General features: G+C 35.6%; 1 protein-coding gene across 3 annotated transcripts in view; it reads left to right on the forward strand.

Annotated features, from left to right (window-relative positions):
• Positions 1-14146, forward strand: part of RPAP2 (RNA polymerase II associated protein 2) — a 107537-nt gene that overhangs the window by 19533 nt on the left and 73858 nt on the right. For all 3 annotated transcript variants that reach the window (XR_010340666.1, XM_012435447.2, XM_012435446.2), the window contains exons 7-9: positions 770-805; positions 3500-4430; positions 13303-13385. Coding sequence is in view for 2 of the 3 variants with exons in the window: in XM_012435447.2 (XP_012290870.2) it covers positions 770-805; positions 3500-4430; positions 13303-13385 (1050 nt within the window). In the remaining variant the exon portion in view is untranslated. The remainder of the gene's footprint in view (positions 1-769; positions 806-3499; positions 4431-13302; positions 13386-14146) is intronic.

The raw sequence follows: 14146 nt of genomic DNA on the forward strand, positions 1-14146 counted from the left end.
CTTACTAGCTGTGTGATTTTGGGCAAATTGCTTATTCTCTCTGTACTCAGTTTCCTTATCTATAACATAGGGATAATATTAGTAGCTACATCATTGTTATGAGGATCAATACCTGTAAAGCTCTTAGAACATGCATTTTTCTTCTACTAATTGTAAGGGTTGGCTGGGCATGGTGGTAATCCCAGCACTGTGGGAGGCTGAGGTGGAGGCAGTGGGGAGCAGGGGGTTGCTACTACTCCAATGTAATTGCTTTCTCAGAAATTAAGGCAAAAAATCTTAATGACCATGTAAAGGAAATCCAACAGAATTATAAACAATCTCTGCTTTTAAGAAGCTTATGATCTAGTTAAGGAACCAGACTAAAACATATGAAAAGTTAAACATTTAGTTAATGGTTCTAGTAGTAGGCCGTAAAGGAGTACATGATTAAATATGTTACATTGTACAGACAATGATGACTCTAGAATTTAGAGAAGGGATTTACTAGTCCAAGTTAGTCAAGGAAGCCTTTATAGGGCTGGTGGAATTTGAACTTAGCCCTGAAAAGTGAGTGAAGTTCAAAAAAGAGTGAGACTAATCCAGATTTCTTGTTGATGAGTTTCACAGTACTTTGTCATCCTTTAATTTTTTTCTTAAAGAAAAAAAAATTGTAATGAACTACTCCCTTTTAATTATATTTTCTACTATACATATTGAAGTTTAATAAAAACTTGAAAATATTTGACATGTCACTTGCCTTCAGTTTTCTATTTCTGTATTCTTGTTACAGGCATCCTGATTTTCAACTGCTAAAGGAAGGACAAAGGTATGGTTGAATCAGTATCATTTACCATCTATTTATTTATGTTAATAGAAACATTAGGAGTGAACCAGGTGGTATGAGCTCTTGGACTTCCTGTGCTGATGCATTATGTAATTGTCCCATTCTAGCCCACACAAAGAAATATTTGACCTGTTCAGCTTTTTCTTTTGTGATGGTAAGATGATGTGTTCGACCTGTATGATTTATTGTACAGCTGTTCCTACCGAGGAAATCTAATTTAACCTGTTGAAATATGACACAAATACAGCCTCCATCTCAGATACTGTGCTTCTTTGTCAACTAGATTGTGCCTATTACATTTGTTGAAAGGTTTTTATAGTCCTATAGGATTTCAAAACCAGTAATGTATCAGTTACTTAATAATTTAAAGAGTGTCTAAAGCATTAATATAAATTTCAAGTTGTGATTTTTTTTCTCAACTTTCCTCATGGTATTGTTTGCCTGACCATGACCATCTCTCAAAACACATCCTTTAACTCTCAGAATAAATGTTCCTAGTTAGTAGTCACTCACTACCTTAGTCAGAGGGCATTGGGCACAAATAAGAGATATCTATTTATTGATGTATATCTTTAATTTATACCTTCAGATTAGTATAAAAACATATAATTGCCTTAAAATTCCAAAAGGAAGTATGAAATACATGAAAGTTAAATTGTTCTAATTTTGTTGAAGTTACACCTGTTTTTACTTTTCTTCTGATGCAAGAGACAGCACCATGGCTATACAGGCTAAATTCTAACTAAAAGATGGTATCTAATTCTGAACTAAGTTTTCATCTTTTTTCTTCATTCCCATCCACGACCTTGCTTTCACCTTTTTTTAAATATATTTTTTTCCTTTACATTTCCCCACAGCATACTTCTTGACCTAGCGTCTTTTTCATCCCGATCTTTTAAAGTTTTGATATGTGTCTATGCTTGAGGGCATCCTTGTTTGTTTCAAGTTTGTATTGATGAAGCTACTCTTGCCTTCATTCTTTCATAATTCTTCATCTTATTCAAACTGAATCTGAAAATTGAAGAACATAGTTGGAGACAACTTTTGTTTTTTATTGTTAGCATGCTGTTGTAATTCTGGATTTTCAAATTTAAATATCTTTTATTGAAAATTGTTGATTTGCTAACTTTTTCTGCTATGACTTTCCTGTGATTTTCATTCTGTAGAATTTTCTGTATGACAACCAGAATTAGAGAATTTACCTATTTATTTTTATCACTTTATCTTTTCAAACCTAAACACAATTCCTGTAATTTTTTTTATTTAAGAAACCAGTAAAATTTTCTTTCTTTCTTTCTTTTTTTTTTTTTTTGAGGCAGAGTCTCACTACATCACCCAGGCTGGAATACAGTGGTGCAATCTCGGCTTACTGCAGCCTCCGCCTCCTGGGTTCAAGCAGTTCTCCTGCCTCAGCCTCCCAAATAGCTGGGACTACAGGCACACGTGAGTCACTGCACCCAGCCACAATTTTCAAAAGAAAAACTTTTTTAAAAAAGGTCAGCCAGTAATTCCAGTATTTTGGGAGGCCAAGACGGTGAGTCACTTGAGGTCAGGAGTTCAAGACCAGCCTGGCTAACATGGTGAAATCCCATCTCTATTAAAATACAAAAATTAGCTGGGCATAGGGGTGCATGCCTGAAATCCCAGCTGCTTGGAAGGCTGAGGCAGGAGAATCACTTGAGCCTGGAAGGTGGAGGTTGCAGTGAGCCAAGATGGCACCACTGCACTCCAGCCTGGGCAACACAGCAAGACTCCATCTCGAATAAATTTTTAAAAAGTAAAATACAAATATAAAAAATAAAAAGGTCAGCCAGGCACAGTGGCTCATGCCTATAATCTCAGCACTTTTGGGAGGCCAAGGTGGATGGATTACTTGAGGTCAGGAGTTCAAGACCAGCCTGCCTAACATGGCAAAACCCCATCTCTGGTAAAAAAAAAAAAAAAAAAAAAATACAAAAACTAGCCAGGCATGTTGGCACCCACCTGTAATCCCAGCTACTTGGGAGGCTGAGGTGGGGGAATCGCTTGAACCCAGGAGGCAGAGGTTGCAGTGAGCTGAGATTGCACTTCTGCAATCCAGCCTGGGCAACACACTGAGACTCTATCTCAAAAATATATATATTTTTATATTATTTTTCATACTATACTATATATATATTTTTAAATATGTATATTTATATATATAATAAGCATATATTATATATACATATATAAAATAAGCATATATATAAATTTGTATATAATATATACAGATATATATAAATATATATAATATAATATGTATATATTATAAATATAAAAATATATATACTTCATATATATTGATATATATATATATTTGCAACAACAGGCAAATCTACTGCAGTAGGATAGCATTATCAAGTTTTTAAAAAAAATTTTGTTGTACTCTTGTAACAATTTTTAAATAATTGGGGGAAAAAGACGAAGGAAGAAGAACTATATCAAAAAATATATTATTAATAGATATAGTGAAATTATAGGCTTCTTCTGAAATTTATATATGAGAAGCTATAAACAAGGTTTTACCTAGGGAATTAAAATTTTTATCTTGAAAGTTACAATGTATAAATACTATGGGGTACTTTACTTTCCTATTGTTTTGGTTTTTATTTGCTATTTATTATTTAATTATTTTATTTCTCTTTCATTTTACAGTGGCCAGTCTGGAGTAGAAGTAGAGTTATGCAGTAAAGCCATTAAAACGTCAGATATAGACAATCCTAGCCACTTTGAAAAGCAATATGAATCTAGTTCTTCCAGCACTCATAGTGATAGTAGCAGTGATAATGAGCAAGACTTTGTTTCCTCCATTCTACCAGGAAACAGACCAAATTCAACAAATATTAGACCACAGCTGCACCAGAAAAGCATAATGAAAAAGAAGACTGGTCACCAAGCTAACTCCATACACAAAGACAAAGAACAGACAGTAGTAGATGTCACTGAGCAGTTAGGCAATTGCAAATTAGATAGTCAGGAGAAAGCTGCTACAGGTCAACTTCCTTTACAGAAAGTAAATACTGAGAATTCTTCAAATAGTACTTTGCCTGAAAGATTAAAAGCTTCAGAAAATTCTGAAAGTAAATACAGTAGGTCAGAAATAACTCTAGTAGGCATAAGTAAGAAAAGTGCGGAGCATTTTAAGAGAAAATTTGCCAAATCAAACCAAGTGTCTAGGTCAGTATCTGGTTCAGTGCAGGTGTGTCCTGAAGTTGGAAAGAGAAACTTACTTAAAATTTTGAAGGAGACTTTGATTGAGTGGAAGACAGAAGAAACTTTGAGGTTTTTGTATGGCCAGAATTATGCTTCTGTGTGTCTGAAACCTGAAGCCTCTCTGGTTAAAGACGAACTTGATGAAGATGACATAATCTCAGATCCAGATAGTCATTCCCTTGCCTGGAGGGAATCTCAGAACAGCTTGGATGAGTCTTTACCTTTTATGGGCTCAGATACAGCCATTAAACCACTGCCGAGTTATAAGAACTTGAAAAAAGAAACTGAAAAGTTAAATCTGAGGATCAGGGAGTTTTATAGAGGACGATATGTTTTGGATGAAGAAACCACCAAATCACAAGACTCAGAAGAGGTATGTCTTACAGGCATTGAGTTTTTCCAGGTCATTAACATTTGGAAAACTCACCACAGCAAATCTTGGAGCAGGAGGGATATTGAAGAGATAATTGTTAAATTTTCAAATAGTTTCTTTAGTCATTCTGCCTTTTGGTTTACAGTGCCATCTCCATTGTTGGCATTACTATTTTACAGATAATGTGCAATTTTTTTCTAATGTAAAAATATCCTAAAATGGTGGGACAAAGTTTTCCCTAATTCTACAAAAAGAAATGAAGCCTCTGAAGAGGCTTGTTTTTTCTTCTTCGGTATGTATTCTTTCAGATTTATACATGGGTATGTGTGTGTGTATGTTTAATGGAAGTATATGCTATGGAATAGACTTGCTAGTTACATTGGAAAATATTTAGCAAGCATGCCCATTTAAAATATTATAGATGAAAATAATTTGTAAAAGAGACTTATTGGGAAAAAATGGACAAAGAATGGAAAGCACATTCAGATAGACCTAGATTTGAACATCTGTTTTGTCATTTACTAGCTGTATGAAAAATTAGTTTCTTGCTCTGTTTGCTCATCTGTAAATGGGACTATTAATAGCTTCTCTTGCTCAATTGTTATTCATTTTAAAGATAATGTTTGTAAAGTGTTTATCACAGTACATGACATATAATTGGCACTCAATAAATAGTACCCATATGTAGAAATTGAAAATGTGCCACTGAGATTTAATATTTTTACTACCCATTTTTGATTGATGTGTACTCCCTGGAAAATGAAGTCATTTAACATGAAGAGGAATGGGCAGTAACCTTGTTTTTACCACAAAACTTTATTCTCAAAAATTGCTAAGTAATTGTGGCTCTAAATTTAAAAGCACATTGGAGATTTGGAAAGAGGGTAGAAGTAGAAATATAGCAAAAGATTTAAAAATGTCTTGTATTTCTATAGATTGTTGCTTGGCCCAGCACCTTACTTCAAATCATTTCAAGTATATTATTAGACATCATCCAAAACTTATATTAAGCTGGGAGAAGCCTTGATCTCTGTCACTGAGGTGCATAAACCTACCATAGAATATCACTTATTTTATCATTTTGTGCATTTTGTACCTTAAAAGGGAAAAAATAATCCCTGAAATTTGAGTTTTTGTAAATTTATAACATTTTCCAAAAATATTACATAACATTTTAAAACATTTTCACTGAGGTATAACACAAATAGTAAGTATATGATTTCTTTAATTTTCACATATGAATATACTGATGTAATCACTACCCAAGCCAAGAAATAGATCATTACAAGTAAACTAGAATCGCCATATATATCCCCTCCTAATCAGTACCTCTTTTCAAAATTCATATTATATTAGCACAGATTAGTTCTGTCAGTTTTTTTGACAGTATATATTCTTGGCGTCCAATTTATTTCATGCAATATTATACCTTTGAGTCATATGTGTTGTTGCATAGAGCTGTAGTTAATTCTCTTATTGCTGCATAGTATTCCATTATATAAATACACCATTTATTTATGCTAATGGACATTTAGAGTATTTCAGATTTGGGGCTATTATGAACAATATTTTTTTGAACTTTCTTGTATTTATCTCTCTGCTAATATGCATATGTATTTCTGAAGTATCTAGGACTGGGAATGCTAGGTTATTATATTTGCATGTATGCAACTATACTAGATAATGCCAAACAGTTTTCCAAAGTGGTTGTACCAGTTCACAGTTCTACTACTACTATACGGGAGTTTCCTTGACTCCACGTCCTCCCTAGTACTTGATATTGTTAGTTTTAGCCATCCCGGTAGTATTGCTTTGTGATTATAATACATTTCTGTGATGATTAATGAATTCAGCACTATTTTATTTGCTTATTGACTACTTGGATAGTCTCTTTTGTGAAGTACCTATTCAAGTCTTTTTTCTATTTATCTGTTGGAATATCTGGGGGGTTTAAAAAAAATGATTTGTAGGGATTCTTTATGTATTCAGGATTCAAGTCCTTTTTCAGTTATATGTGTTGCAAATATTATCTTCTACTCTAAGACTTGACCTTTCGATCTTTTTAATAGTGTCTTGAGTCCAGTTTATTAATTGTTCCCTTCAGTACTTCTATAGTAAATCTTTACTTAGTCCAGATTATTTTATCTTCTAAAAACTTTGTTGTTTTTCCCTTCACATTTAGATCTGTAACTCATCTGGGATTGATTTTTGATTATGGCAAGGAGTATGGGTCAGATTTCATGTTTTCCCATACAGATATGCAATTTACCCAGCACCATGTATTAAAAAGATTCTCTTATCCCTGTTCTGTAGTGTGGCCCTTGTTATAAGTCATATTTTTATAAACGTGTGGGTTAATTTGTCTATGTATCTATCTCTGGGCTAATACCATGCTGTCTAATTATAGTAGCTATATATAGTCACATACTGCATAACAACATTTCAGTCAAAAACGGGCCATATATACAATGATGGTCCCATAAGACTGTAATAAGACATTTTTACTATGCCTTTTCTGTGTTTAGATACAAATAATTGCCATTGTGTTACAGCTGCTACAGTATTCAATACAGCAACATACTGCCCAGGTTTGTACTTAACAGCAATGGGCTATACCCTATAGCCTAGGTGTGTTGTACCATCTCAGTTTGTGTAAGTACACTCTATGATACTTGCACAATGACAAAATCGCCTAACAGCACATTTTTTAGAATGTATCCTTGTTGTTAAGTGACACATGACTATAAAATTTTAATATCTGGTAGAATAGCTATCTTTAAAGTCTGCTCAATAACATTTCATAGTTCTCTGTGTAGAGGTCTTAAACATATTTCATTGTATTTATTCCTAGGTATTTGGGTTTTTATATGCTTTTGAAAGTGATGTCATTTAAAAAATTTTTTTCTAACTGATGTTTATCTAGAAAATCAATTAATTTTTGTCTGCATTAACCTTGTAGCCAGTAACCTTGCTAAACTTATTTGATTATGAATTATAATAATTTACAATAATTAAATTATCAATTCTAATAATTTGTAGATTCATTTGGATATTTTACATATGTGGCCATGTCTTATGTGAATAACAGTTTTGGTTTTTTACATTCCAATTGTTATTCCCAGTATTTCTTTTCCTTGTCTTATTCCACTGCTTTCAGGACAATGAGCTTCATTGTCACTGCCTTCAGGACAATGAACTTCATTGTCTCATTCCCTGTCTGAGAAGAAAAGCTTTAAATCCCACTAAGTATGATGTTTGTTGTGGAGGTTTTTTGTATAGCCCCTTTATCTGATTATAAAAGTTTTTTTTATTTCTAATTGACTAATAGTCATTATCATGAATGCATATTGAATTTTATTATTTTTCATGGGTATAAAGATGATTATATATGTTTTATTTTAACATTTTTTTTTAACAGTTTATTTCTTACACCAATAAATTAATGTCTCAGCCTCCTGACCATCCGGGATTATAGTGTGCACCAACATGCCTAGCTGATTTTTTTGTAATTTTTAGTAGATATAGGGTTTCAACATGTTGGCCAGACTGGTCTCAAACTACTAGCCTCAAGTGATTCACCCACCTTGACCTCCCAAAGTGCTGGGATTGCAGGCATGAGCCACCACACCCGGCCCCCAATGTGTAGTGTTTTATCCCTCACCCCCCGCTTTCCCCTTTGTCCCCAAAGTCCATACACAGGAATTGTTTGGACCTGGGAGATGGAGGTTGCAGTGGGCTGAGATCATACCACTGCACTCCAGCGTGGGCAACAGAGCAAGATTCCATCTCAAAAAAAAACCAAAAGAAAAAAAAGAGATTACACACTGGGTACAGTGTACAGTGCTTGGGTGATGGGTGGCACCAGAATCTCAAAAATCACCACTAAAGAACTTATACTTAGCAGGGGAGTGAAATGGACTCTGTGAGGGTCCTTGGTTGTATTTTTTTTAAGTGCACTGATTTTGTGTTGGTTGGCCTCCAGCCAGGAGGTGGTGCTTTCAAGAGTGCCTCAGCTGCAGTAGTATAGGGAGGATACAAGCTTGCCCTTGGGTCAGGCAGTGGGCGGGGCCATAAAGCTCCCAAGAGATTAAGTCCTTTGTCTTCAGCTACCAGGGCCAGTAAAGAAAGGCCATCAGGTGGGGGCATCATTTGGTGAGTCTGAGCTCATACTTGGGCAGGGCTTGCTGCGGCTGCTGTGAGGGATGAAGTTATGTTCCCAGGGGGATTATGGCTGACTCTGCTGTGTCAAACAGGTCACTCGGGAAGTGGGGGAAAGCCTGTAGCCACAGGCCTCACCCAGCTCCCACACAGCCTGCAGCCCAAAGGGCCAGTCTCATTCCCACTGTGCCCCCACTACAGCACCAAGTTTATTTCCAGGCAGCTGATAAGCAGGGCTGAGAACTTGCCCCAGGCTACAGGCCTCCCAGCTGAGAAAGCAAGCTGACTCACATTTCCTCAGCTTTTTAATGTTTCTGCAGTAGTTAGTTCTTGGAGCAAAAATTCATGATGTGAGTCTCCACATACTCCACACCAAGTGGGAGCTGCAAGTTAGTCTTGCCTCAGATCTATCTGCCATTTTTCCCCAGACCAAACATTTATTTTTAATATTAAACCAGCTTTGCATTCTTGTAATAAACTCAATTTGATTGAGCTATAATAGCCTTTTAATATAATACTGGATTTGGTCTCCTAATATTTGCCTTAGGATTTTTGCACATATTTTCAGAATGAATGAGATTAGCATATGAACTGGCCATGGTCTCATCATAAATCATATGATGCAAATTAAGTAATTTGGGGAAAGTTTAATTATGAGACTGTTTTCCAAAGTGTGAAAATGTGGTCAGAGTGAAGGAAACCAAAGGAATAATACACTAATCATAGTTTGACAGCCCTCACCACCCCTAGACCTCAAGGAAAAAGGGAGGAGTGGACTATGGGGTCTTGTACCAAGGAAGTGCTGCAGGTAGTGGACCAAGCAGGAATTGACTCTTCTGCACCATCCAGTTTGTTATTCTTCATTGGCAAAACTCAGATAAAAGCCAGAGAGCAAGGAAGCCCACTGATGCAGCCCATGCAGATCAGCCTTCTGAAGTACAAAGACAGGTGGAGAAGGGTGAAAATTTTTCAGAATGAAGACACCTGGCACTGCCTATAATTTTCCTTTCTTTTTTTTTTTGTTTTTTTTTTTTGAGACGGAGTTTCGCTCTTGTTACCCAGGCTGAAGTGCAATGGCGCGATCTCGGCTCACCGCAACCTCTGCCTCCTGGGTTCAGGCAATTCTCCTGCCTCAACCTCCCGAGTAGCTGGGACTACAGGCACGCGCCACCACGCCCAGCTAATTTTTGTATTTTTAGTAGAGACAGGGTTTCATTTTGTTGACCAGGATGATCTCGATCTCTTGACCTCGTGATCCACCCGCCTCGGCCTCCCAAAGTGCTGGGATTATAGGCGTGAGCCACCGTGCCCGGCCTAATTTTCCTTTCTTATAATATCTTTATTAGGTTTTGGTTTTAATCATTTGGTAAAACAAGTTGGGAAATGTTCTCTCCTTTTCTGAAAGAATGTGTCTAAAATTAATGTTTCTTTAAATGTTTAGAATATCAACCATTGAACTATATTTTCCTCTGATTTTCTTTGTGGGTTTTCAATTTTTTAATTTTTTTTGAGATGGAGTCTCACTCTGTCACCCAGTCTGGAGTGCAATGGCACCATCTTGGCTCACTGCAATCTTCACCTCCTAGGTTCAAGCAATTATCCTGCCTCAGCCTCCCAAGTAGCTGGGATTACAGGTGCCCACTGCCATGCCCGGCTAATTTCTGTGTTTTTAGTAGAAACAGCGTTTCACCATGTTGGCCAGGCCAGGTTGGTCTTGAACTCTTGACCTCAAGTGATCCGCCCACCTCAGCCTCCCAAAGTGCTGAGTTTATAGGTGTTAGCCACCACACCTGACCGGTGGGTAGTCAATTTTTTAAACTTTTTGTTATGGAAATTTTCAGAAACACACAAAGATAGACTAATACAGTGCCTTACTATACAATGTGTGGTCCATGGAACCACCAGCATCAGCATCACCTAGAAGCTTGTTAGAAATGCAGACTCTCATCCCCACCCTAGATCTACTGAATGAGAATTACTTTTTAACAAGATCCCCAGAAAATGTGCACGCACATTAACGTTTGAGAAGCACTGTTGGGGTGTGGTGGTTCGGGTTTTGGTTTTGGTCTGCTCATTCCATCAGTCACCGAGAAAGATTAGTTAAAATCTCTCACCTTAGTTGTGGATTGATTTTTCCTCCTTTTAGTTCTGCCAATTTTACTTTTTGAGACCATGTTATTGGATATAAATGTAAAATTGTTATGTCTTCCTGGTAAATTGAAACCCATATCACTATGGAGTAGCCTTTCTATTCATTTTCTTCTTTACACTCTACTTTGCTGACATTAACATTCTTGTATTAATGTTGTCAATGACAGTCTGTCTAGATTGATAACCTTTGTTCTTTATGTGGAGAATTTAATCCATTTCCATTTCATGTCATAATTGGTATACAGTATTTGGGTTTAAATCTACCATCTCACTCCTCTTTCTATGTGTCCCACTGATTATGTCTTCCTTTTTCTCTCTTGCTTTTTTTTGTATTGGATCATTATTCCATTTTTTAGCTTCTGTTAACTTGTTTTTATATACTCTTTTACTGATTATCAAGTGGTTACCCTAAAGGTTAAAACCTGAATCTGTGTCTTATTAAAGTCTAATATAAGTTAATACTTTTATTGCTTCCTGGACAATTAGTACCTTAGAATGATTTAACTCCATCTATCCCCTCTTGATTTCTATTATTCGATATTTTTATTTTCTCTGTATTTCAAATACTACAAGATTATTTATAGCCAATACTCAGCTGGATTATCAAATTAATTACTCTTTCATTGTTTCTCATTCCTTCTTCTATCCCCATTCTTCCATCTGGGATCATTTGCCTTGTGCCTGAAGAATATCCTTTACTTCTCTTAGTGCCAGTTGATAATGAATTTTCTCAGATTTTCTTTGTCAGCAAATTCTTGATTTGACTTTCACTTTTGAAAGATATTTTTCTATATTGAATTTAGATTAGCAGTTATTTTCTTTCAGCCCACTGAAAATATCATTCCCTTGTCATTCCATTTGTATCTCTTTTTTTTTTTTTTTTTTTTTTTTTTTTTTTTTTTTTTGAGACGGAGTTTCGCTCATTACCCAGGCTGGAGTGCAATGGCGCGATCTCGGCTCACCGCAACCTCCGCATCCTGGGTTCAGGCAATTCTCCTGCCTCAGCCTCCTGAGTAGCTGGGATTACAGGCACGCACCACTGTGCCCAGCTAATTTTTTGTATTTTTAGTAGAGACGGGGTTTCACCATGTTGACCAGGATGGTCTCGATCTCTTGACCTCGTGATCCACCCGCCTCGGCCTCCCAAAGTGCTGGGATTACAGGCTTGAGCCACCGCGCCCGGCCCCATTTGTATCTCTTATTGCTACTCTTTTGAAAGTATTGTGTTTTCTTCCTCTAGCTTCATTTAAGATTTTTAAGTAAGTTTTGGAATGTTCTCAGTTATCTCTTAGATATTGCTTCTATTCCATTCTCCCTCTTCTCTTTAGTCTTTTTTACTGTATCTTGTAGGCCTCTTAATCTCCTTTTGTGCTTTATGTGTTTGGGGAGTGGTGACTCCTTCGTTGTGCATATTTTCCTATTCAGCATTCTCTCTTCAGTCACTTCTACTGTGCTCTAAAGTCTACCCATTAGTTCTTTCTTTTAAATACTGTATTTTTCTGTTCTAGGATTTTCATTTTGTTATTTTATATAGTTTCCAGTTCTCTGTCAAAAATTTTCAACCTTGTCATTTTTCTTCGAATATATTAAACATTTCAAATAACATTTTAAATAATGCTGATAACTTCATTATCTAGATTCCCTGAGGATTGATCTCTGTAGGCTGTTTCAGATTTTGATCATATTGTCTTATTACATGCCAAACATTGTATATTAAAAATTACAGAGATAACTGGAAAATCAGGATGATGTTATCTTCCTCTAGAATAGATTTATATTTGCTTCTATAAGCAAATATAAATGATTTGTAGCAGTTCCATATCACTGTAATCTAATCAGAGATTAAGATGATTTCAAGGTGGGTTTCACTCCCTGAAAGTGAAGTCTTTCCAAGTCCTGGTCTCATATTTGGGGAGGGTTGCCCATACCCCTCCCTTCTTGAAGGATACCCTGAACCCTTTTTTTTAGAAGAACTGCTCAGTTTCTCAGTATCTAAATTGAAAATTAATACCCTATTTGGAATTGCCTTCTCCAGGATCTCAGCCTGTAATTCTTTACAGCCTCATTAGCTGTCTGATGCTAACAAATGTGTTTCAAACAAATGTGGGTTTTTCTCCCCAACTTTTTTCAGTTCTCAGAGAGAGAGTTGGTTTGAATTACCTTTTCTGCCATTTCTAGAATGGTTAGAGGTCAAATGACATGATGACAGAACTACTCATATTTATAGCATTTGCTAATTTTAATATTTTAATCCCCTACATTTGTACAGCATTTAGCAGTTTACAAAATCTTTTTTTATACATTTTATCATTTAATAAAGGAGGTATTAATATCCCAGTTATACCAATGAGAAAACTAACTCTCCAAAGAGGGCAAATGACTCAAGCAAGTTTACAATAGCCTAAGGACTGAGATGATACTCAAATTTAAATCTAATTCTCAAGTCTAGTTATTTGACTACTGTGCCACAGATAGAAACTTTTGTGTTTTAATGTTTATTCTACTTGTCAAAGAAAGAATGTAAACTTACGATTGTTTTGCTTTGTTTAAAAATATGATTCAGAATGATTCCACCTTTCCACTGATAGACTCAAGTTCCCAGAACCAGATTAGAAAACGCATCGTACTTGAAAAGTTGAGTAAAGTGTAAGTATGTAATTGCCATTCCAGCTTTGTAGTATTTTTAAATTAACTTAACATTTATGAGCTCATAATATGTAAGTATTATCCTCAAATTTTGAACATTTTGAAAAATAATGTGAAAATTTTACGTGGATTTCTTCACTTGAGAAATTTGAATTTTTAAGATATCGTATCCAACAAATAGAAATTTTTGTGTAGAAGACAGAGGCACGTCATAAAGAAGAAGGTTGAGATTGTGGGTGTAGGAGACCAAACTACCTTACTCCCACTTAATCAGTGAAGTCAGGGGAAAAATAGCAAAGCTAGACCCATTTAAATACTGATTTGCAGTAAATGTGTCACAGCAGTTTCACGTATGAATGTTATTACAAAGTTTTAAGGGTATGTTAACTCAATCTGCATGTATATTCTTGGAACAATTTCACACTCAGCACCTTGAGTTTTTGTTCAACTCAACGTTGCACTTTAGCTTTGAACTTCACGTGGTGGAAATTATTGTTCTTGTAATTAGCCCAGTCCTAAATGACATTTAAAAATTGCTATCTTGGTTTTTCTTTCAAAAGGAAATTGAAGTTTTTTTTCCAGAGGTATAAGGGCTGTATTGAATTTTTCAATCTGCATTTTCTTATTTTAGCAGAAACCATGGAAAGGTGTATCAGTTGTTGTTTAAGGGTTGTGAAAATGAAGTTTTATTTTATAGCAGTTTGAAAATAAGGAAAACATTTCATATTAACCAAGGCACAAAGAAGAGTGAAGACAAAACC

Source organism: Aotus nancymaae, unplaced genomic scaffold (genome assembly GCF_030222135.1).
Source record: "Aotus nancymaae isolate 86718 unplaced genomic scaffold, 86718_ANA_hifiasm-v0.15.2.pri h1tg000122l, whole genome shotgun sequence".
Classification (NCBI taxonomy): Eukaryota; Metazoa; Chordata; class Mammalia; order Primates; family Aotidae; genus Aotus; species Aotus nancymaae.